The sequence below is a fragment of the Manis pentadactyla genome, chromosome 2 (genome assembly GCF_030020395.1).
Source record: "Manis pentadactyla isolate mManPen7 chromosome 2, mManPen7.hap1, whole genome shotgun sequence".
NCBI classification, from domain to species: Eukaryota; Metazoa; Chordata; class Mammalia; order Pholidota; family Manidae; genus Manis; species Manis pentadactyla.
The window spans coordinates 110,380,219-110,405,731 of record NC_080020.1 but is presented as its reverse complement, the minus strand read 5'-3'; the positions used below and the strand labels follow the sequence as shown (position 1 = coordinate 110,405,731).

The 25,513-nt window shown below is 35.5% G+C and overlaps 1 protein-coding gene across 8 annotated transcripts in view; it reads right to left on the bottom strand.

Moving 5' to 3' along the window:
* RICTOR (RPTOR independent companion of MTOR complex 2) overlaps positions 1-14,002 on the bottom strand; it is a 113,920-nt gene extending 99,918 nt beyond the window's left edge. For 4 of the 8 annotated variants that reach the window (XM_036910836.2, XM_036910840.2, XM_036910838.2 and 1 more), the window contains exons 1-2: positions 13,887-14,002; positions 13,668-13,715 (exon numbers count right to left, since the gene is read on the bottom strand). In XM_036910836.2, the coding sequence (XP_036766731.2) occupies positions 13,668-13,715; positions 13,887-13,935 (97 nt within the window). In that variant the 5' untranslated portion in view covers positions 13,936-14,002. Of the gene's footprint in view, positions 1-6,693; positions 8,854-8,878; positions 8,920-13,667; positions 13,716-13,886 lie in introns of those variants that run through there. The other 4 variants (XM_036910841.2, XM_036910844.2, XM_036910837.2 and 1 more) reach the window with 4 other exon arrangements.
* Positions 14,003-25,513: the final 11,511 nt, after the last annotated feature.

Genomic DNA, 25,513 nt, shown 5'->3' with positions numbered 1-25,513 from the left:
GAGCAAAGCATATTGCAACACAGGCCTACCTCAGGAAAGAACAGTTCCATATAAGCAGTCTAAAGTCACAATTAATGAAACTAGAAAAAGAAGAACAAATGAGGCCCAAAGTCACTAGAAGGAGGGACATAATAAAGATTAGAGCAGAAATAAATAAAATCAAGAAAAATAAAACAATAGAAAGAATCAATGAAAACAAGACCTGGTTCTTCGAGAAAATAAACAAAATAGATAAACCCCTAGCCAGATTTATCAAGAAAAAAAGAGTCTACACACATAAACAGAATCAGAAATGAGAAAGAAAAATCACTACAGACACCACAGAAATACAAAGAATTATTAGAGAATATTATGAAAAGTTATATGCTAACAAACTGGATAACCTAGAAGAAATGGACAACTTTCTAGAAAAATACAACCTTCCAAGGCTGACCAAGGAAGAAACAAAAAATGTGAACAGACCAATTACCAGCAACAAAATCGAATTGGTAATCAAAAAACTACCTAAGAACAAAATACCTGGACCAGATGGCTTCACCACTGAATTTTATCAAACATTTAGTGAAGACTTAATACCCATCCTCCTAGAAGTTTTCCAAGAAACAGAAGAGGAGGGAATACTTCCAAACTCATTCTATGAGGCTAGCATCACTCTAATACCAAAACCAGGCAAAGACCCCACAAAAAAGAAAATTACAGACCAATATCCCTGACGAACATAGATGCAAAAATACTCAACAAAATATCGGCAAACCGAATTCAAAAATACATAAAAAAGATCATCCATCATGATCAAGTAGGATTTATTCCAGGGATGCAAGGATGGTACAACATTCGAAAATCCATCAACATCATCCACCACCACAACAAAAAGGACAAAAAACACATGATACTCTCCACAGATGCTGAGAAAGCATCTGACAAAATTCAACATCCATTCATGATAAAAACTCTCAACCAAATGGGTATAGAGGGCAAGTACCTCAACATAGTAAAGGCCATATACAACAAACCAACACCCAACATCATACTTAACAGAGAAAAGCTCAAAGCTTTTCCTTTAAGATTGGGAACAAGACAAGGATGCCCACTTTCCCCACTTCTATTCAACAATAGTACTGGAGGTCCTAGCCACGGCAATCAGACAACACAAAGAAATAAAAGGCACCCAGACTGGCAAGGAAGAATTCAAACTGTCCCTGTTTGCAGATGACATGATATTGTACATCAAAAACCCTAAAGAATCCACCCCTAAACTACGAGATCTAATATCTGAATTCAGCAAAATTGCAGGATACAAAGTTAATACACAGAAATCTGTGGGGTTCCTATACACTAACAATGAACTAACAGAGAGAGAAATCAGGAAAACAATTCCATTCACAATTGCATCAAAAAGAATAAAATACCTAGGAATAAAACTTAACCAAGGAAGTGAAAGACCTATACCCTGAAAAGTACAAGATACTCTTAAGAGAAATTAAAGAAGATACCAATAAATGGAAACACATCCCATGCTTATGGATAGGAATAATTAATATTGTCAAAATGGCCATCCTGCCTAAAGCAATCTAGAGATTCAATGCAATTCCTATCAAAATACCAACAGCATTCTTCAATGAACTAGAGAAAATCATTCTAAAATTCATATGGAACCACAAAAGACCTCGAATAGCCAAAGCAATTCTGAGAAGGAAGAATAAAGCTGGAGGCATTATGCTCCCCAACTTCAAGCTCCACTACAAAGCCACAGTAATCAAGACAATTTGGTACTGGCACAAGAACAGACCCATAGACCAATGGAACAGACTAAAGAGCCCACATATAAACCCAACCATATATGGTCAATTAATATACTATAAAGGAGCAATGGATATGGATATACAATGACAGCCTCTTCAACAGCTGGTGTTGGCAAAACTGGACAACTACATGCAAGAGAATGAAACTGGATTATTGTTTAACTCCATACACAAAAGTAAAACTCGAAATGGATCAAAAACCTGAATATAAGTCATGAAACCATAAAACTCTAGAAGACAACATAGGCAAACATTTCTTGAATATAAGCATGAGCAACTTCTTCCTGAATGCAACTCCTTGAGCAAAGAATACAAAAGCAAAAATGAACTCATGGGACTACATCAAACTAAAAAGTTTCTGTACAGCAAAGGACACCATCAACAGAACAAAAAGGCTTGCTACAGTATGGGAGAATATATTTGTAAATGACATATCTGACAAGGGGTTAACATCCAAAATATATAAAGAACTCCCATGCCTAAACACCCAAAAAGCAAATAAGCCTATTAACAAATGGGCAGAGGATATAAAGAGACAATTCTCCAAAGAAGAAATTCAGATGGCCAACAGACACAGGAAAAGATGCTCCACATCACTAATCATCAGGGAAATGCAAATTAAAACCACAATGAGATATCACCTCACACCAGTAAGGATGGCCAGCATCGAAAAGACTAAGAACAGCAAATGTTGGCGAGGATGCGGAGAAAGGGAAACCCTCCTACACTGCTGGTGGGAATGTAAGCTAGTTCAACCATTGTGGAAAGCAATATGGAGGTTCCTCAAAAAACTAAAAATAGAAATACCATTTGACCCGGGAATCCCACTCCTTGGAATTTACCCAAAGAATACAACTTCTCAGATTCAAAAAGACATATGCTCCGTTATGTTTCACAGCACATTTTACAATAGCCAATATATGGCAGCAACCTAAGTGTCTGTCAGTAGATGAATTGATAAAGAAGATGTGGTACATATACACAATGGAATAGTATTCGGCAGTAAGAAAGAAACAGATTATACCATTTGCAACCACATGGATGGAGCTGGAGGACATTATGCTCAGTGAAATAAGCCAGGCAGAGAAAGACAAATGCCAAATGATTTCCCTCATTTGTGGAGTATAACAATGAAGCAAAACTGAAGGCACAAAATAGCAGCAGACTCAGACTCCAAAAATGAACTATTGGTTACCAAAGAGGAGGGGTGTGGGAGGGTGGGTGGGCAGGGAGGGAGAAGGGGATTGAAGGGTATTATGTTTAGTACACATGGTGTGGGGAATCACATGGAGAACAGTGTAGCACAGAGAAGGCACATAGTGGATCTGTGGCATCTTACTAAACTTATGGACAGTGACTGCATTGGAGTATGGGTGGGGACTTGATAATATGAGTAAGTGTAGTAACCACATTATTTTTCATGTGAAACCTTCATAAGAGTGTATATCAATCATACCTTAATAAAAATAAGTAATAAATAAATAAATAAATAAAAGCAGCACCTACTGTATTTTGGACTTTATTATATATTGTAGACTGTGTTAAAACATAAACTATCTAATACATTTTTTATAAGTATTTATAAAGGAAAGAACAAGGATCAATTACTGAAAAATCATTCTTTAATTAAATTTGGCTAATCTTATGTAAGAATTTCATTAACAAACATAGATCTTCAACAAAAGAGTACACCCCTCTGAATAAGCTACCTTCAGTGAAAGGTTTGAGTGATGATGGATGACATCTGACACATATTATAGAGAAAATTCCTGTTTTGAATGAAAGAGCTAGTAAAAACTTTTAAAGTAGCTTCCAAATATTCTTAAAAATAGATACAATATTTACATGTACACATACCCACCAAATTCACTTACATTTAAGTACCACAGGTGAATATTTAATGGCAATATAATTATTTACTTTAAAAATAATTATGCTTTTTCTCTGTAGTAATTTCACAATATAGAAACAATTATTGATGTAAGAAAAAAATTTTCTTAGGACTCAAAAATGAAGTCTGAACTTTGTAAATACAACGACATCACTATTAGAAGAAACAGTACGTAGCAAAAGGCAACTACCACAGTTTACCCTCAATCTCTTAATCTTCTGTTTATTTCCTTTTGAAGAATACTCAGCATATTTTTAAATTTCTTCCATTTTGCAAGGTAAAACAATTAAATATTTATGTATTCAAAACAATGTTGAAATGTGAACATACAACACTGAATTTTCCCATGACAAAGGAGAAAAAGGCTATTTTAAGGTTCTAATTTAAAAAATAGTGATTTAAACATTTTTAATACTATGCTAATCTAAAATTTAACTCATTAAAAAGTTATAAAATCTTATGTTAAGAGTTACTCTTCTATGACACAGGAAATCCATCACATAAAAATTCATCTGACCTGCTTTGTACCAACCATTATGTCATTCGAAAATAACATTAGAAGTTACAGCCTACAGTAAAAAATAAAACCAAAAGTCATTCTAAACAAAACAGGTAGGAAATGACCACTTGAGTTTAAATATTGAATTACCTTTATTTTATTACATTACATCATATGTGACATCTATGGTTAAAAACTTATCAAAAACACATTCTAAATTAAATGTTCCACAATATTCCACTTGTCACTTGGTCACACTTGTAGAACTGCGATATGGCTAAATGTTAAGAGTTCACAGCTCACCTACCTCCAACCACTGGAGTCTTCTCAACTCTTTCTGTAACTCTAATCCCCTCAGTTTTTCTTTTCCCTTTTTTTTTTCTTAAGGGAGAGGCCTGAAGGCGATGGTGGTATGGTGAAAATTAGGAAGTGTATTATACAGAATTATGGGCAGAAAAAAAAAACAGGGCAATTAAAAGTTTTAGTAAGTGGGAGATGAGCACTAAGCATGGAAATTAGCAAAACTATTTTAAGATGTGGTTTCCCAAAATATGAAACTACTGATAAAAATATATGTGCACACATTAAAAACAGTTAAATATACTTTTATCTGGCAAGCTGTTCCCTCTAAGTAACTAAAAGTAAATTACTTGGCAATCTTCTTTGTTTACAGCTTCTGTGTTTCTTCACTCTTTATTCACTATAAGAAACACATGAAATTACACTGGATTTTGAACAAGATTACTAAAATCTCTGCACATGGCAATTCAACTTGTCTTTTACTATCACAGAGCAACATTTTGCCCAAACACAATTTATCCTTTACCCAAATAACCAGAGGGTTGGGTAGGGTGTCTGGATTTGTTTTTCAGGATAAACTTAATTTCTAATATTCAATATCTCACTGTCAGGTCACATATTTAAATTTTGAGATCAGAAAATATGGTCATTTAAGTGTGGAAAAAAAGAAAAACACTATCTGGCCCATTTACAGTCTCCATTCCAAATCGCATACATCTAGAAGTAAGTTTGATAAATTTACAGAGCCCTTTGAACATGCAGTATTAATGAAGGGAAGAGGAGACACATACACTACAAAGCAATGGAAGAAAAAAAATCATTTAAACTTGGGTTTTGAAAGCAGCCAAGCATCTAAAAACTCACAGTCAAAAGCACGCAATACTTCAAAATATGCCTAAGTCTTGTAGAAAGGTCCAGTACTAGTTTCAAAGGTTAGAAGAGCCCTAGTTTGAAATCAATTTTCAATAGTTAATAGATTTATATACAGAACACCTCACCAACTTTCTATCAACATTATCTTCAAATACTGAATAATATTCCAGGAACAAATTAGTTCACAAAGTTAAGTTACAATTTTTAAAACACTGATCCTGACCCTTAAGGTTCTCTCTTATGCAAAGGTCTTTAGCGGATCAACACTTTTATTAGGTCTTCCCTCTAGGTCATTCCTTACCTAGTTCCCATTTTTTTCTGAATTCCTCCAGCTTTTGATTATTTTATAAAGATAACTGAAAGATCTTTCAAATATTACTCTTATATAATGCCCTGAATACAGATATACCCCAACTATAATATAAACTCCTTGAAGTCAAGAATTGCGCCCTCCTCATTCACAGTAACACTTACTAACCTGATTATATCATATATTCATCAAAAATATACTAACGTTAACAAACCACTACCAATCCAAATTCTTCAACCTATTGGGGTAAAAAATGGCAAAGTAATTAAGGAACCAAAATCTTTAAAATCCAAGTAATTAAGGTTATAAAACTCTTTTACATATTTCTTACTAAACTCAGTTGGCTCCTTCAACAGGCTACGTTTGAAGCCTTGGCAAATTCTAAATTTTATTACATGTAAATTTTTCATCATTACCAGGTACACTTCTTAGTTTATGCAATCTGGTTAAACAACTTTGTAAGAGGAATTTTAAGAATGTACTTAGGCTTAGGTTCTCTTTGAAACCCTATAACTCTGGACATGAGAATGTTATGTTTAGCTGGTTTTACAATAATTATTTCCAATTTAGTTTGGCATCTGTATAATTTTACAAGTTTATTTATTGTAGAGAAATAATTTTAAAGAAGCTATTCTGCTTTAACCTGGCAACATTAACAAAAAAGCACAGATAAAACAAAACAATGGATGATCCAAAAAGCATTAACAGTCAACTCTCAATTCTTCACTTGTGGATTACCTAATTAACATTTAAGCCTACTTATGTCCTCTAATAGTATTTCTTTAGAAAATAAAAATTGATGCTAATAATTCAAATAAAAAATACATCAATCTATTATAGAGGTAGAAAGAATATAAAATCTTCCCAAGTCATCTATAAAAAATAATATTTAGATTACATATTTAGCACTCTTCTACCATTATTTACCTTTTATTAAGTGCAGGTAACTGAGAGTGGACTGTATTTAGCTTGGTGAGAGTCAGGTACAGATATACAGGCATGCAAACCATTCACTCACCCCACTGTGCTTTTCACAGCCCTATTTTCAGTAGCCTGAGACCTGGGAGGGGGAGGAGGCAGTAAGTCACTGCAGATAATCAATTAAAAGGAAACTGAGAGTTGACTATAATTTACATTTAAGTGCTATGCAATACCTTCACCTCTACATGTATTCATTACTGTTCATGGGAATACTTCGCACAGTGATTTAACAGAACTATAAATGATTTCTCTGTAACCTTTCAATATCCTAGAAACATATCTGAGAATCACAAAGACAGAAGGTAAAATATAAAGTAGTGTGTATGTGTACATGTAAAGTAGTATGAATTTTAGAGACAAGGAAACTGTAGCCTAGAAGGTTAAACAGCATGCCAAGATCACCCTCAGATTATGAAAGAATAGAACTGTTCTCCAGACCCCAACCTCAGGGCTACAATCTTACAGTCCTGTCATCCTAAAACTCTCCTCTTGGCTTCAGAGATCCTAATTTTGCTGACTTTCTTCTCTTCTGTTGGCCTTTATCTTCTTACTGATTCCTAGGCTATACTCTCATCAGCTTATACTCTAACATTCAAATCTTCAGCTCTTTCTCTATGTTCTTCTCTCAATGTACTATGCCCAGAACATCAGAGCACAAGTTCAGAACTACTAGAGCTTCAATTCCAGTATTTGCTGGTAACTCTTACACATCTCTGATAGAGTTAATCACCTAAAATTCAAAATGCAAAGCTGAACTCATTATCATCCCTCCCAAAATGATTTCTTCATTTCATGGCACCATCAATTTCATTGTCCCTCAGGACTACAAACTTAAAATGCTCTTTAACTTCTACTCTCCTGAATGCTGTACTTTCCCCATCTCTCTCTCCATTCTCCCAATCAATAAATATGTCAGTTATTATTATATGACAGATGCTGGAGGAGAATCTTAAGATCTAGTGAGAGAAAAAGAACTGGACAAAGAACTTAAATAGGGAAATGCAAGTGATAGTTAGAAAGGAATAAACAAAGATGTAGAAAAGGAGAGGAAGCAATGCACTCCCACTGGGTTAGTAAGGATTTCCAGAGTGGAATGTGACCTAGACCTTAAAGAACTAGAATTTTGGTAAAGAGTGCTGGATATGGAATTCTAGGCAAAGAAAACGACTTCTGCAAGTTCAAGTAAATAGAAACCACATGCCATGTGCAAGGAGCAACAAATAGTTATCTTTGACTAAAGCAATGATCCTCAACTAGGAGCTTAATGGGAAAGAACAGGAATGGAGGGGTACATGCTTTAGGCTAGCAAACTCTCCCCAGTTACCCTTGAGAAGCACTGTGTGTAAAGAAGGAAGGGAGTGTGTTACACAATGCAGAGAGGCAGACAGACTGAGAACAGTGTGGTTAAGATAGTACAGAAGAAAATAACCCTGGAATGAATTATAAAAGACCTTCAATGCCAAGCTAAGAAATTTGGTCATTCTGTGAGCAAAAATGAGCTTGTAAAGTGTGAGTCTAAGTGTGTGTGTTTTGTTTTTTTACTTAAGGGAATAACAAGATCAGATTTAGATTTCAGGGAAATAATCCTGACAATCATACTGCAAGGGAGTTAAAAAAGGTAAGAGAAAACATTTTACTATTATTGAAATGATATCATGAGAATGTGAACTAGACTAATGACAATGAGAATAGAAGAGGAGATTGGATATTTCAGAGGCTAACTGGGAATGTGGAAACTGAACAAAGATGATGAGCAGTAAGTCTCTAGCTTGAATATCAGAAGATGGTGATGGTACCTAGAAAGTTAAAAGTGAGTATACTTTGGGTGCAAAGTTTTACACATCCTGACTTTGAGATGTACCAGAGACATATGCTAATATGTTCTGCAAGCAAGAAAAAAAGGTGAATAAAAATGTAAATACTATAACCATCTCAACTCATGGATTTTTGAAGCCATGAGTGAAAAGGCTACTCTGGGAGTAGCACCAGTAGGAGACAGGAAAAGAAGATCAAGGACAGAACCTCAGGGCTCACTTGCTTAGAGCTGGAACACCAGCCAGTAAACAAAGGAGCAGCATGAGAGGTAGGTAAAGAACCAAGAGAATATTTCACAAAAGTCAAGTGAGGAAAGAGTTGCAAGAATAGCAATAGTGTAGTGGCTACAAGTACATGATCTGCAGTTAGTCACTTACTAGCCCTGTGACCCTGGCTGAATTACTTACCTTCCTTCAGTCCTTTAGAATTTCAAAGCCTGTATCCTCAACTGTAAAAGAGGAATAATAAGAGTACCTCAACGAGTTGTTGAAGATTAAATGAGAGAGTCTATTTTATGCCTGGAACAAAACTATTAATGCAGTAGTAGTACTAGTAATAGAATGGGTAACTTAAAAATGCCAATGAATTTTGCATGAAGTTATTAGCATCCTTCAAGAAACTATTTACAGTATAGGGTTTGAGCTATGCTTACAAGACTATAAAGTGGAGTGAGAATAAACCATTCTATCGAGCCTACAGACAAATAACAATTTTGTAATCTTTGTCTTTATCCTTCCACATCTCCCACCATCATCCCATGCCTAGTATAGTACCTGACCTATATGAAGGATACAATAAATGATTGCTGGACATGAGAAAACTGAGTCAGCAGGAAAGAAGAAATGAAGACACAAGAGATCTTAGTTCTACAAATAATCTTAGAGGAAACAGTGTAAAGAGCATAAAATTCCTTTCCAGGTTTTCCTTGGGAAGGAACAGACTGACTCAGGGAAAGAGAAGATAAGCATGGGTGAAAAATAAGGGGGAAAAAACAAGGGAATTCACATTAGACAGATTCTACCTTCTTAATAAAGATATACAAGTTTTCTGCACAGAGTAGGAAGATTCCAAAGTCATTTTGGAATCTGAAGAAACAAAATGAGTTGATTTCTGCATTCCAATATACACTTCAGCTTCATTTCTGTCTCCAACACCCTGGTCTAGTCCCCCATCATCTCTTAGATTTTATCAGTGGCCTCACAGGTAGCTGCTCTTCCTACGGACTTTACCTTTCCCCAGTTGTGGTAGTCTGGAGAGCCCACATTTCCTTCTACTCTGTCCACCATTGTTCTTATGAGAAGTCAACCCCTCTGTGAAGACTTCTCTGATCCTCTACCCACCAGATAGTTAATCACTGTTTCCTCTCGGCGACTTCTCCTTGTACAGTTAGATTACTTAATTCATTGTTCTATATTGCCACTTCTTTATGCCTGTTCTGTTAAACTTCTAAAAAGGGAGTAACATCTTTATCCCTCCAACACTTAATTCAGCATTTAGTATATAATAGGCATTCAGTCAATATATATAATTCAGTCAATGTTTTGTCTAACTGAAGTGACTGATTAAACTTGTAATCTCCTAAGAAGAAGAAATCAGAAAACAAAGTGTTCAAAATTGCATCATTCAGAGAGCCTTCCCACTTTTCTAAGGATTAAACAGCAACTAAGACATTCAACTATTCGTATTAATGGAAATATATAACTCAATAGTTTAAATAAATTATATATAATAGTTATATTTGGACAGGTGTCCATGTCCTGGGAATTTGCTTTAAACACAATTAAATTACACTAGGAAGGGCTTACACAGAAAAATATTCTGTCTTTTCAAGTTATTCAGTACCAGGAAGAGATGCACCACTGGACTAATAAAAAAAAAAATAGACTATCTTTGCAGTGAAAGTGACTAAGGCTAGCATTTTGGGTTTCAAAGTAGATGTTGGCATGCAAAACAGAGAGAATATTTAAATGATATCAATAGCAAATACCAGGGACTTTCACAAATTAAGTAGTTATGTGAACAAACCTGAAAGCAACAACTACCAATAAGTTGACCTACTATGGAAGTAACACTAATAAATAAGACCTATTACAATGAAGTTCTTAACTAGATCAAAATTAATCCATCAACAATTTTTAAACTGAAGTACTAAGGAATTTTCCAGAGTCAGGAAGAAAAATTCTAAGTTTCTATAAAATAAAGTATCACAATCTTAGGTAGATATAATAGATAGCTCTTACTTACACCTAATTGGTTATCTCACAGATTACTTTCACACCTGTTGTGTTCAAGAACTCTACTTCAGACTATACCCAAGTAATAGTATGTCTCATAAAAGTGAAATCTTCAATGCTATAATTCCTTAACAAGTTCACAGTATTCAAAACAATCATCTGAAATATTTAAATGTAATATATATAATTTTGATTTCACAATGGAGGAAGTTAACTAACATTTAGTTGACATCACTCACAAAGTATTAGGGCTTGTGCTGAGTACTTTAACTAAGCACTAGCTCATTTACTTCTCACTTCTGAACCCCTTGAAGTGTCTTTTTTGTTTTTGTTTTGAGATGAAGAAACCAAGAGTTAAGCAAGATCAAATAACTTACCCCAAATCACCTATGAAGTAGCACAGCTGAGATAACAAAGGAGAACTATTTGACTTCACAGTCTGCTCTCTTTTCACTATGCATTGATGGCTCCCTTAGGAATTACAATGACCATGACCTCTATTTTATAATGAACTTTGTTAGATAATTACACAGTAAATTTCTCAAAGGTTACATAAAGCAATATTAGAATGAGAGCAAAGGCTGCCTTAGCATTTAAAAATATGTATTTTTGGTTACCCAACTTTATCTAAACATACTGTAATCCAATCCACAAACAGCTGCCCTTTAGCTGCAACCCAGACTGCCCCACAGTTCTCAATTTATTACTAAAGTTTAATACTTCATGAACTTTCCCCATGTTAGATCAACAAGCCTTCTTTTAACAAAATATTGGTCAGAATAGCAATTTCTTAAACAATAGTGCCACTATATAATCTAATTCAGATTACATTTTTAATTCTAAACTTCCTTGGAATTTAGGAATACAGTTCTCCTAGAAGCTCTCACTATCAGTTGTATATTGCTTCAGCAGTCAGTTTCCACTAGCTTGTATATTTTATTTCAAACTGAAGTACATTTTGTCAGGGCAAGCAGAAATGGCATTTTCTGATCTTTTGCTACTATTGTAGAAAGACTATGGACATAGGTGTTTACTAAATCATCAGGGAATATAGCATTTTAATATTAAACATAGTTACCTGTGTACTTGAGTAAAACTGGAGTAAACCAAAGGTATCAAATCAAATTTGATTTTACAACCCAAAGTTTTGTACATAAATCAAAATTGTCTTTTACAAACCCAACACTTTGACACCAACTAGAGAAACCAGTACTTAAAAGAGTTTAGAAAACTCAATTTAAAACACAACTATAACTTATTTCTACCACTACATCCAAATAGATAGTACATAAATTGAGGCTCAAGATCTATCCAACAGTTGCTCTTCTCACCTCCATCTAAAACACATATGGTCATATACGAATTAAACTGCTAATAAATTACATGTGCTACACAACTCAAACGCTAATTTCTGTAGGAATTTTGCTTCTTTGTTAATAAACTTACTAGAATCTTTTCTCACATATATTTTACATCAATTTTTAGAGTATGAGTTACATTCAAGTTACATCCAAACTGTTACATGAAAGTCAAAAGCTTTAGATCTTTCTACTTTAATATTCAAACCCTATCTGCTGAAAAACTGTCCCAATTTAGTGCATCAGTGATCCAACTAGTTACTATTTCTATTGCTGAATCCCTACTATATATTTTACAAACTCTTCTGCCTGTAAAAGAACTTACTTCACCCAAAACTAAGTCCCTGAACTTCCAGAACACAATATTGTTATAAAAATGTACTCTTGTACTAAATGAAAATTAGCCTTTTAATTTATAAAACAGTAATCTTACATTATGAAATACAAAAGAAATTAGAAATTACACTACGCTTTAAATACAGAGGTGAGCCTCAACAATGAGTGTGCACCTAATACCCTGCAGATGTCAGTAATGTTAAACGGAACATAGGTTAAATTTTTAAAATTTTATACAGAATGTTTACAGTTTATATAGAATGTTTAATGTTTATATAGAATGTTTATGACTTTCTAAAACTTCCTGAAGTGTTTTTCAGATTTCATAAAGGAAACTGATTCTGTACAGCTGAACCAGGTCTAGGCTACAGACCGTGTGAAATACGACTTCTTCAGAATCAGCAGCCCAATTCTGTTTACCCCCTAAGAGAAAAGAAAAACCTTGTCTTTAACTACTAAATCTTAAGCGAGATACCGTCGAATAAACTCCAATACGGTACCTTATAGAAGATATACTGGCCAGTAGCCGGATGAGGTCCATAAAAATATAAGCGGGGTATACCCAATTCCCTAGGTGTAAACAAACCCATCGCCCCTGCAAAAGGTAAACAATGAACCTGCCGCAAGGGTGAGGGGGCGGTGTTTGCCAACTACAGTCCCAGCGGCCCGGGGGAAGGAAATACAGCGTAAACCAGACACTTCGCAGAAGTCACCGGCTCCAGGTTTCACTACCGAGTTATCAATGATGCGGGTCCCCCAGGGCGACAGGCAAAGAGAAAAGCAGTCACGCAGTCAGCAAGAACCGAGCAGGTCCGGTTTCTGCTCCGAGGGACGGGGAGGGCAGGATGTGGTCGCTCTTCCCTCAGACATCCTCTGGCAACCTAAATAACAGCCTCTACCTCCCTCCGGCCGCCCCCAGGCGAAGGGCTGCACCAGCTCCGGGTTAGGAGCGAAGCGCTCGCTCCCTCGGGAGCCTAGGGAACCGAGAGGGTCGCCGGCTCCGCCGAGTCCCGCTTGGCGCTCCCAGGCACCCGCGGTACCCAGAGACCTGGAGATGGGGCCGGGGCTCGGGAAGCGGGCACCGGGAAGGGGGGTGGATCCGGGAAGCGGCCCCGGGCTCGGCTCCCGCGGGCCAGCAGGCGGGGCCCGGGCTCTGCCTCCAGCACCCCCGCCGGTGCCGTGCGGGGCCCGCCCCTGCCCCCGGTCTCCAGCCTCCGGCCCCACTGCAGCAGCGCGCCCACGCCGGCGCCTGCCGCGCCCCGCGTTACCTCGGGTCAGATCCAGCGGGACGTTCTCCTCGCCGCTGTCATTCCGCCCTGCGCGAAAGAGACACACAGCCCCAATTAGGATAGCTCACAGGCCAGTGGTGGCAGCCCTGCCTCCGGCCAGCGCTCCTGATCGCTCCCCCTACCCAAGTCCAGGGGGAGGCTAGAGCCAAGGGTGGCGGGCGCCGGGCGGCGGAGGGGTGAGGGCTGAATCCGGCTTACCTCGTATTCGGAGGTTCTTCAGCGAGCGGCCGCGGCCAATCGCCGCCATATTGACGGGTTTCAGTCACAACACCGGAAACCTCGCCCAATCGCGCGAGAACCCCTTCCCCTCCCAGCGCGCCGCGCCCGCCCCCCGCAGCATGTCTCCCGCCTCTACTTGGCGGCGGCGGCCGCAGGTTGGGCGGGTACTTCTCGCTCAACCCTGGGTGCTGGGGGGACCCTGGGTCTCGATGGAGTTCAAGGCACGCGCGAGCCCACACGCCAAGAAGGCGGAGGGCGCGGCGGCGCGCCCGGCCCTCCGAGAGCACGTCTGCCAGGAGGGGGCATTTCCCACGAGGGGAATCCCATTGATGCGAGTTGGCAGCGTGGGGGATGCTTCCCCTCCAGCAGCCGAGGAAACCTTAGTCAAAAACCGACGGAGGTTTTTCGGAGGAGGCCGGGTTGCGGCCGGCTGGCCACCTGCTGAAAGCATTCTGCATGATTCTGCTTGCTTTCAAACCCTGAGATACACAGCCCGCTTTCTTTATGCATCAGTTAAAGCGATTTTTATTTTTAAAAATAAAACACAAAACCCGCTGCGCAGTTTTGACGAAACTCATTACCCCTTTCCTACAGTCGCTTTGCTCCAAGTTAACGCAGAACAAAGTTTGTTTTCCACCCTCGCTCTGACCACCACCGTTCTAAGCAGCCTTGCACTTGATCTTCAAAGCAACACTCAGCTAGAAGGGCTTCTCTTAGTGGAAGTGGTGGGGTGTACGTTATGGTTTTGAACGCTTAGCGCAAGACAGAATAAGGGAATGAAGAAGCCCGGAGTGCAGGGTGGTGGTCCCGGCGGTGTGTCGCATTGTTGCTGCGCACGCGCGGGCGCTTGGCGGCCCAGGGGAGCGACTTTCTCTGCTTGGAGTGTAGCAGAAGTTTGTGTCTGGATTTTCTCTGTGTACGCTCCTCGACAGTACACGGTGTCTAATGGAGATGATGGATTAATATTTTCTATACAAAACCTAATAATTATGAACTGCAAAGAATTTAATTCTAGACACTGCTTTAGCTAATTAATATTTATACACCTGGCCCCTGACCCAGCAACTTTCTCTTAAAGAAGGTTAACTTTAAGGAGAGTGTGAGCGTTTTGTTGCCTCCTATTCATCAACTCATGTCTTCCTATTCCATGAGACTGGAAGTTAATTGACAGGGGAGATCTGTTTTCTCACCTCCTACTTAATGCAGTGTCCAGAACAAATAAGTATTCAATAAATGATTTAGTTGGATGAGTAAGTACCCTGGATTCCTTCTTTGTTTCAATGCTTCTTTTGCTAAAAAAAAAAAAAAAAAAAGCTATATTGGAGATTCTGATTGCAGTCGTTAATAATAGTGAACAACTGGAAAGAAACATTTAAATGACCAATGACCAAGGTAAGGATTATGCAAATTATGGTAGCCATTAAAAATGACTGTGTAGCTCTAGTATATTTATAGGAAGTAATGTGATAGTAAATCAAACAAGAGATTACAAAGTTCCCTTTTAAATAAAGGTTTAAAATACATATCAAATGAGAAGTATACTTCATAAAATATTTTACTATCTGTCTACATAGTAAAAAGATATACATCAAATGTTAACAAAAATTATTCCCTTCAGTGGTGGAATTACACATACCAGCTTTTGTCCTTGTTTGCTTGTTTGTACTTTTTAAACACCCTATAATTAATATATATCAACTGTAAAATAAATAAGTCGTAAAAAGAAAAATGAAAGCAGCATAAAGTGGCAACATCAGGAAAATAAAAGAGGACCCCTGCTTCCTTAGGATACTATCTTCTGTATATTGCAGAACTTTTTCTTACTAGATCTGCAATCAGTTAGCTGCTGATACTACACCTAGATTCAAGGGTGCAACACAATTAGAGTGCTTTTTAAAAATATCTCCTGACATTGCCAGTAGTGAATGTAATAACAATTTGCTCCTTCTTTTGTAGTTTTTAAGTCTTGGTGCAAATTATTTATTGTGGTTACAGCCTAAGGCAAAAATCACAAAACTTGAGGTCTGGCTAGGACATTAAAAATGTTGTATTTCATTGCTCCATGTATTTCACGTTTTTGCAAAGTAGAAATCTATCAATGGAAACTCTACCAGGTTCTTAGAAAATTGTTCCAATTTTCAGCCAAACCTTATTAATCTTATTTTTTGTCCCTATCTATTGTAATAACTCCTTCCTAATACAATTTAACTTTGTTTTCCCTTTCAGTCTTTCATGAAATTTGAGTATAACTGGTCCATTTTAAAATTACTTAGGATACATAAGAGCTTGAATTTTATAGCCTTTTATTTTTGCATGTTTCTATTTAAAGATCATTATTCAGTTATTCCATCCCTTCCAGGACTTCAATCTTTAAATGAAACTACATTTTCCTCTGTTACTGTATCTGTTACTTGAATGGCTGTGTTCTCCACATTTGATAAGGTAAGTTGCATTTCTAATTTAAAAAAAGAAAAATAAGTTTTTAGTGTTTGCAAATGACACCCAACTGGGAAACAGGAGTTTAGGTAAATTTTAGTAAGGAATACATTTCACGATGTTGTGTTGGCTTTTTAAACAATACATTGTTGATTCTAGTCAACTTGTGTGTTAAAATCTCTAAGTTATCTTCTATGCTTGCCAATAGCAAACCATTCCTCTTTTTGAAACTTGTTTTTCTTCCTTGTTTATTTTAGCCCACACTTATGTCTTACTAATTTTGTTTACTTCTTACTACTTCTCCAATTTTCCGGGTCATTTTGATTCTATTCTGGTCATTGAGAATGTGACTTCCTCTTCTTAGTTTTCATTTCCCAACTAGGTTTCATTTGCTGTGTGAATTAATTCTTTTTCCCCTAGGATTAGTCATTGATAAAAAATGTTATATGAGATTGGATCCTGGACCACACTTCCAAGAGATAACTGCTTGATTCTGAAGATAACAATGACTCCATTGATAGTCACTCTCTGGGTTCTCTTCTCTATCCTATTGAACACAGTTAATACTTCTACTTTATAAACCAAATGTTATCAGTTTCAGATACAGTAATAATGTTGAACAGAAACAAAGACTTGCCAAAATCTTAGTTCCCTTTATCTGTCTGCCTTATTACATAGGCCATTTGAAGATAAAACAAGTCAAAAACCACATTTGCTCAGTCTATTGATTGGTAATTTCTCTTCATAGTTAAACCATACATTTAATAACAAGGTAAGGATCATTAAAATAACCGAAAATGGACTAAATTAAACAAATGTTATAATCCTACACAGGGTTGATTATGAAGGTTCAGGCTTGGTCATAGCAGGAAATAGCCTTTTAGTATTGTTCCTCTCAACTTTAATCTCCCAAAATCTCATGCAAATTTCATTAAAAAAACAATTATGTAAATTGTAAAGGCCCTCTATGAAAACAGCTTTAAATTAACTATAAGCCTATGTGTGTGAAAAAGATACATATATTGATAAAACTTGGGAGGGTATGCACTAAAATTTCAATAGTAATTATATTGCTTGGTAGAATTTTGAGTGATATTTTTCTTTTTCTCATTCTAATTGTTCTAAAACAAATTTTTACTATGCAGTTTTCTTTTTAAGGAAAATTATTTTAAAGAAATTTTGTTGGCTATCCTAAACCACAATGATAAACATTTTATTATAATAATTTGTCAAGTAGTAGACCTATCAAAAATGTGCATCTCACCATTAGGAAAAATAACAGTTATACACATGTTGTAATACATGTATATTTACTTTTCTATTAAATAAAACATATAGGTGAAATAAAAAGTTAAAAATAATTTTTAATGTTATTTTACTAATGTCACAAATAAAAGCAATGGTGCTGAGTATTCCTCATTACTTTTTAAATTTCTTGTTAAATACTTAGTGATATAGCAATTCAAAAGTCTAATTCTAAGAAGAGTTTATCTGCATGTTGGGTTTTAGTAGCTGAATCCTCACAATTTACAAAGTTAAGATTGGAAGTACTACTCTACTGGCAGCAGTTTCTCAGTCATAGCACTCATTTTCAGTTCCATCCAATAGTTAGTTATACAAAGGATTTTTATGTGATTTGGTTAATAAATGTCCATCTTCCCTAATGTCAATCCATTTTCATATAAAACTAGAAGGCATAACATTTAGAAACTTTTAGCAAATGGTTTCAAAACTCTTCATCTGAAAGATTTTAAGCAGGTTAGAAAAATCCATTTCTATGATTTTTAAGTTTATAGGTATAAAAATTTTTGTTAAGTGACACATTTCTATTTTTAATTGGTTACAGAAAAAAAATCACAAAACTGGAAATGTTTCCAAATATCTGTATCTTAAATTCCCTCCACCTAGCAAAAATTTCTTTTGAAAAGTATAACTTTCTTAGTTATTGTTATCATGTTTACTTGAAGGGAAAGATTAAATTTAATAGTCTAAAAAATATCTGATTGATAACATGCTACTGAAAGCCACCAGTCCTCATGAAAAACAGTTTGCTGCTAAATAAATATCAAACACCTACATAGTACAAAACATTTTCATAGTCACTCCACTTCTCCTTTCAAAGTGTGTGAACATTAAATTGTAAAATACAGTCTTTATTTTATAAAATTATCACACGTGGTACTATCTCTGTTCTTCTATGAACACCTTTTAAGTTTTCATTTATAGCAACTGCTTTATTGATTCTTCAAAAAATATTGCTTTTATTAAGGAAATTGTTTACTAGTAAGTATACAGTTTGGAGGAGCAGAAAAAGAGCAGTTATTTGTGTAGTTGATTACTGAACAGAATTTAGCTAAAACCATAACCTGAGACAAGTGTAGAAGCATCTATGCTTCCATCCAACAACACAGCAAAGCTCCCATAATTCCTACTTGTTCAAATAACCTTTTATTTCAAATCTTTAGCCTTTGTCTTTGTTTTTTTTCTTTTTTCTTATTTGAACATTTAGTTTTGTCAACAAATTGTTTTCTTTATGACTTTTTCAGCCATTTTTTATTGTAGGAAGAAATGCCAGTGTATTCCCCACTGATATGTGCTTATTTATCTGTTGTTAAAGAGAATTCTCTCCTTTTGCAAAGTAGTGGATTCGATACTGCATGACTTCTAAGATCACTGAAAAAAAATATAGAAAAGCATCTTTATATTCTGAATACTTTAAAAAAATATTTTGCTAATTAGATAGCTTTATATTATCACTAGTTAACATCTCAAGGAACAATGTATTCCCAGAGTTAACTAATAATAAAGGGTAATATAATAACCATAATAATTTCCATTAAAAAAATTTTAGCTGGCATTATGACATCTCATTCCATTTTCATTACTTTCTCCTTGTAATGATATGGATAAAGTGCTGCCATCAGGGGTAGAAGTATCTGATCTTCCATATTTTAAAACTGTGTGCCTGTGCTTTCATTATTTATGTTACATATATTTTCTTTGCAAGATTCTTTTTAAGCTATGTGCCCACTTTGTGAAGGATAGTTTAAAATATCTTTAAATCTGCTTACCTGATTGTAGGATGTAGATGTGTGCCCAAGTGGAAAGAATTCTTTGGGAAGTACTGTGAAATCTTCTGAGTTACAGAACTCTAAATCTCTCCTCAGGATACTTTATTTGACTGATTAAAGCTACTGCTGATTAAAGCTACTGATCAAATGAAAGCTCCACTGTTCATCTGTATAACACATATCAATAATTTAATTTCTAAATTTTTCTTTTCTTGTCTCTCTCTTTCCCCAGGCATTAAAAAAATTCCCATAACTCCTCCACCAAAAAACATAAAAACCAAGCAGTGTACTAAAATTAGAGGAAGAGTGAGCAAAAATAGAAAGCTGGAAAAGCAGAGCTATCTAGGGGGCAAATGCCAATTGCATACCTGATATCTGCAGCCTAAACAACATCCAGAAGGTAGAAAAGCAAAACTTGAGACTTCTGCATTAAGCCCAGGATCCTAGGAGTGGACCCGGGTTGGTAGCACCCCCTGGCTTCCAACAGTAGCAATTACAAACCCTTTCTGGAGAAAAGTACAAAGAACATAAGCTTCTAGACTCCACAAATTAAAAGCAAACAAATGAAAATTCATGCTGAAGAAACATCAAACTCATAGGAAAAATTATCTATAAGTAAGAATCAGGAAAAGTAAAAATCAACAGAATTCTATTCCATGGACTACAGGTAATGATGATCAGAAACAGAATATTTAAAAAAGATGTATTTAAAGTGATATTTTTAAATCAAGAATTTCTGATTCCACCCATTATGGAGAATGGGTAGTGGATTTAATTTACCAAAATAAATGACTATTAATCTAGATAAAATATATAAAAAACTATTTTTAGGCATTGGACAATAAATCGGGTGGCATTGTGACCTTGAGATAAAAGAAATAATCCTCTCTGGATTTTTGCCTGGGGATACCTTCCAGAATACAACACAAAGCTGTGGAAAACAAATAGAGAATACCAGTCTCACAGGATGGAGGGAAGAAAGATTCACACTCAGAGATAAACAATTGAAATTTGAGGTGCAGAATACCTTAGAGGAGGGCTCTGTACAGAGAAGGAGTTTCAAAAATTTGTATATAAATCCTCTTGATTATTTAGCTGAATTTTAAGCTGAGCAAGTACAGAGTGAGACTCTGTGAGGCTTGGCAGAAAACAGCTTCTGGGGGCTCTGAACTGAATGGCGATTCCAGAGGTTGCAAATTGCTGAAACACTTTAGAGTTCCAGCCAAATAAAGAAACTTTGATGAACATTGAGCATTAAGTTAAGACCCCCAAAAGGCTGTAATGTAGGGAAAGAATTACTTGAAGACCTCAAAAAGTCATAACTTATAGAAAAAGACTGCACTAGCCCTAAAATAAAGGCTACTACAGACACATCCAAACAAAACCTGACACCAGTCCTTGACAGGATCAAGCTGATCTGCCAATAAATTAACTAATGAGTAGAGGGAGAGAATCACAAAACACATTAAAAAGAAAACAATGAAAGCCCAGCTCTCAAACTTAGAGCATTCACAATATTCAGCATACAATATAAATTTTATTAGGTGAAGAGAATGTGTTTCAGCATCATGAGAAAATAATAGTCATTGAAAACAGACCCAGAGATAGCACAGACATTGGATTTAGCAGAATTTTAGAAATATGGTTGAAGATTTAAAAGAAAAGTTGGACATGATGAGTAAACAGATGGGGGCACTGACCAGAGAAAGGTATACTTTAAAAAAGAACTGAGTGAAAATTCTACAAATGAACAATGCAATATCAAAAATGTAAAACCCCACTTGATGATGACATATTGGACACTAAAACAAAACAAAACACATCAAAAACAAAATCCAAGTGAATTTGAAGACAGACAAATAGAAAGAATAGAGAAAAAAAGGAAGAAAGAGTTTCAGTGACCCATATTAAACAACAAATAAATCAAACAGCATGAATTATATTTAACTGGAGACCCAAGAGAAGTGTAGGTAGAGATTAGGCTAGAAAAACTATTTGAAGAAATAATGACTGAAATGTTCAAAATTTGATTACAACTATGAGGCCACAGATCTAAAAAGCTGACTGAATCACAAGCAAGATAAACACAAAGAAAACCATTCCCAGGCAAATAATAGACAAATTACCAAAATCAAAGATAAGGAGAAACATCTTAAAAGTGATCAGGGAAGAGAACAAAGGAAAATTAACTATAGGCAACAACAATAAGAATTACTGATGACTTCTAGTAAGAAACAATGCAAGCCCGATTTCAATTAAATGACAACTTTAAAGTGAAAAAGGTAAGAAATATCTATTTCTAGAAATCTAGAATTCTATATCTAGTAAAAGCAAGTTTCAAAAATGAAAATGAAATAAAAATATATTCAGATTTTTAGTATTTTGAAAGAATTTGTCATAAACAGGTATATTCTAAAAAAATGTTGAAGTTTTGTAGATGGAAGGGAAATAATATCAGATGGAAATTCATATCTCTGCAAAGGGACAAAAAATGTAGCAAGTGGTCAGATATAGGTAAATAAAAAAGAGGCTTTTTAAAGATAAATTCTCAAAGCAAAAGCAATACAATGTACTGTGGATTTAAATTGTGGAAGTAAAATGTATGACAAAATTGGATTGCTCTAAGGTTCTTATGTCATATATGAAGTGGTGCAATATTAGTCCAAGGTATACAGTGATTAGTTAAGAAGATATATAAATAGCTACATCGGAGATTTCTGCTCTCCTGTATCAATTAGCATATTAGAAGTAAGTGAATTATACACTTACTGATTTCAAAACCTACTATAAAGCTGCAGTCTAAGACAGTGTGGTACTGGCATGATAGACATAAACAAGGAACAAGAGCTGATAGAACTGCAGGGAACAAGAGATAAACACACAGCTCTAGTTAAAGACTTCAACTCTCCTTTCCCAGTAATAGAACAAATAGAAAATCAATGAGAAGACCCGAACAATGCTATCAACCACCTTACCTAATTGACATTTACAGAACAATGCACTCAACAATGGCAGAATAACCATTTTTTTCAACAGCAAATGGAATATTTACGAAGACAGACCACAGTCTGGGCCACAAAACAAATTTTAACAAATTTGAAAAACTAAAATCATACAAAGCATGTTTTTGGACCATAACAAACTTACACTAGAAATCACACAGGTCTAAAAAACTCCCAAACATTTAGAAATTAAACAGTAAACTGCACGCTCCTAAAAAACCCATAGGATAAGCAGAAGTCAAAAGGTAAATGAAAATGTATTTTGAATTAAATAAAAATGAAAATACACCAAAATGTTTGGCATGAAGATAAAGCAGGGAAATTAATAACATTAAATGCTTACATTTTAACAAGGAAGGTCTCAAATCAATAGTTTTAGCTTCTACCTTAGAAAATAGGAGAAGAACAGCAAATTAAACCCAAAGCAAATAAAGGGGAGGTAGAGCAGGGGGTGTGAACTAAGAAAAACAGCGAAAGAAGAAATAAATCAGTCTCCAAAAAAAAGCAAGAACAAAGAAGTATAGAAAGAAAGCTGACAAATAGAAAAGACAATGTAAGGTAGAAAAGAGTCTAAATATATATATACATGGATGCAATGCTTTATGTAATTGTGAAATTACCAGTTAAAGGCAGAGATTATTAGATTAATTTTTGAAAATCCAACTATATGCTGTTTACCAGAGATCCAGCAAAAGTTAAAAGATGAAAATTGTATATAAGATGAAAGACAGCCAGGGTAGCTGTGTTACTATCAGAGAAAATTAAGTAAGCCAAAAATCTAATTAGTGATTGAGAATGTCCCAACATAATCAAAGAGGCTCAATTATAAGGAACACTTAAAATCACAAGTTCATATGTACTAAATAAAATGGTCTCAATATGTAAAATAAGAAGCGATAGAAATAGATGGAGAAATCAACTAGCTGGTCATCACAGTGGGAGATTCCAACACATTTCTTTATTGTTAGTTTAGGCAGACTCCTTTCCTGATAAATGGTGTTAAAACTTGACATATAAAAACCAAATGAGTATTCATATTTGAACTGACTGTTTATAGTTCATAATGCATGAGCAAAACCGAAAGTTTCTGTGATGACTGCCCTTGTACTGTTCACTATGTAACTTATTCATTATGTAAGAATTTGTTCTCCATGTAAGAACTTGTTTGTTATGCCTCAGAAGATTGGAGACTGACGAAAATTAGGCTTGGGGTGGATTAATGATTGTGCATTGAGCATTGACTCCCCTATACAGAATTTTATTGTCGTTAACAACCATTTGATCAATAAATATGAGAGATGCCCTCACAAAAAAAAAATAGAAGAAAAAAAGGGAAAAAAAAAAAAAAGACAGACTTCCAATGATAAAATAAATAAGTAACCGGGATGTAATGTATAGCATAAGGAATATAGTAAAAATATTGTAACAACTTGGTAGGGTGATAGCTGGTACCTAGAATTATCATGTATATAAATGTTGAATCACTGTGTTGTACACTTGAAACCAATGTAATGTAATACTGTGCATCAACTACCCTTCAATAAAAAATAATTATCTAAAAAAACTTGACATATAAAAAAGAACAGCACAAAAGAGGAAGTAAGCAGGATTCCCTAGAAAAAAAGCTTCAAAAAAATGGTTTGAGGAAGTTTTATTCCTCTTCAGGGCAGACAGTTCCGTCAATAAGGAGAGGAGTTCTGGGACCACGGCTCAACCAACTTTAAAAACAGAAGTCCCACCTGTGAGATTCTGTTTTCAAAAGAATGAAAAATCATTACATGGTTGGTGCTGGTGGTTTTCAGATCCTATTATAGAATTTTCATAACATATATGCATGAGAATCTTCTGTGTAAGAAAGCAATTTGTAAGTCAAGTAACTTTTCCTGTGACTGAAGTATCTATTTCCATTCTTTTGCAGTACCTCTTTCCACAGACACCTGGGAAATTGAGTTAGTAACCAGGTTACTTGGTCAACATGGAATCAGAGCAACAGTTGTTCTTTTAAAAGAATGTTTTGCTACTTTATGTTTTCAAAATTGTGTCTAATATTCTGCATTAATTTTTCTAACCTTAATTTGTTTTTACTTTTCTCCTATTAACTCCTTCTTATAGTATTCATATGAATGATAATTTTTTAATTTACTTCGATAACTATGAGAGTTTAAAAATTATTATGGGTTCTCTTTTAGTAAGCTATTGATACAATTGAATTCTTTAAATTTTCTGTAAAATGTGCTCAGAGACTTGAAATTTTCTGGCCAAACAGCAAGCAATGCTCAGCATTAATATAGTGGAAATACACATCGTTGTGTGACTCTCACAGAAGCCCTATGCATCAGTGGAAACTTGGCATATGAGAGTTAGTTTTGCATATCAGTAGAGAGGGTTGGCCCAGTCAATAAATGGTCTGGAGGAACTGCTTCTCTGAGTAGAAAAAGGATCTGCATTTCCAGGTGAGTTCAAAGAATTTAAACTGGAAAGCACAACTTCAAAACTTTCAGAAGAAAATGACCCTAAATGTAAGACTTTCGTATATAAACCGTACCAAATCCCATTCAGCAGTATCTATTCAAGTGGAGGATGTGTGTACCCTACCATTAGCAGTTTCACACCTGGGTAACTCGCCACAGAGAAACCCTCACAGGTGTGCCCAGGGAAACTCCGACATGAATGTCCAGAGTAGCATTGTTTATGAGAGCCGAACTGAGAACAGTGAATTGCAGACTCCAGAAGTAAAGTAGAAATATTTGTGGTTTGTTCATTCATAGACGGCTGTTATACTTTTTCCAAACATAGTGGAGGAGTGACAAAAGCAGGTTGCAGAAAAGTACATACAGAATGACACAAGTTATATATAACTATAAGAAATAGAAAATAATACTTCAAAAAATTTGAGAGATAAATATGTATGAATACTTAAGGAAAGTATGCAGAAATGCACAAGAATGATAAATACCAAAATCAAATACTGGTTTTCTCTGAGAGGCAGGAAAGGAAGGAATAAAATGTAATTGGAATGAAATACACAGAAATCTTTAAATGTATTTGTAATCTTTTATTTAATGATAAAATTAATTTTTGAAGGTGATTGAGGGAG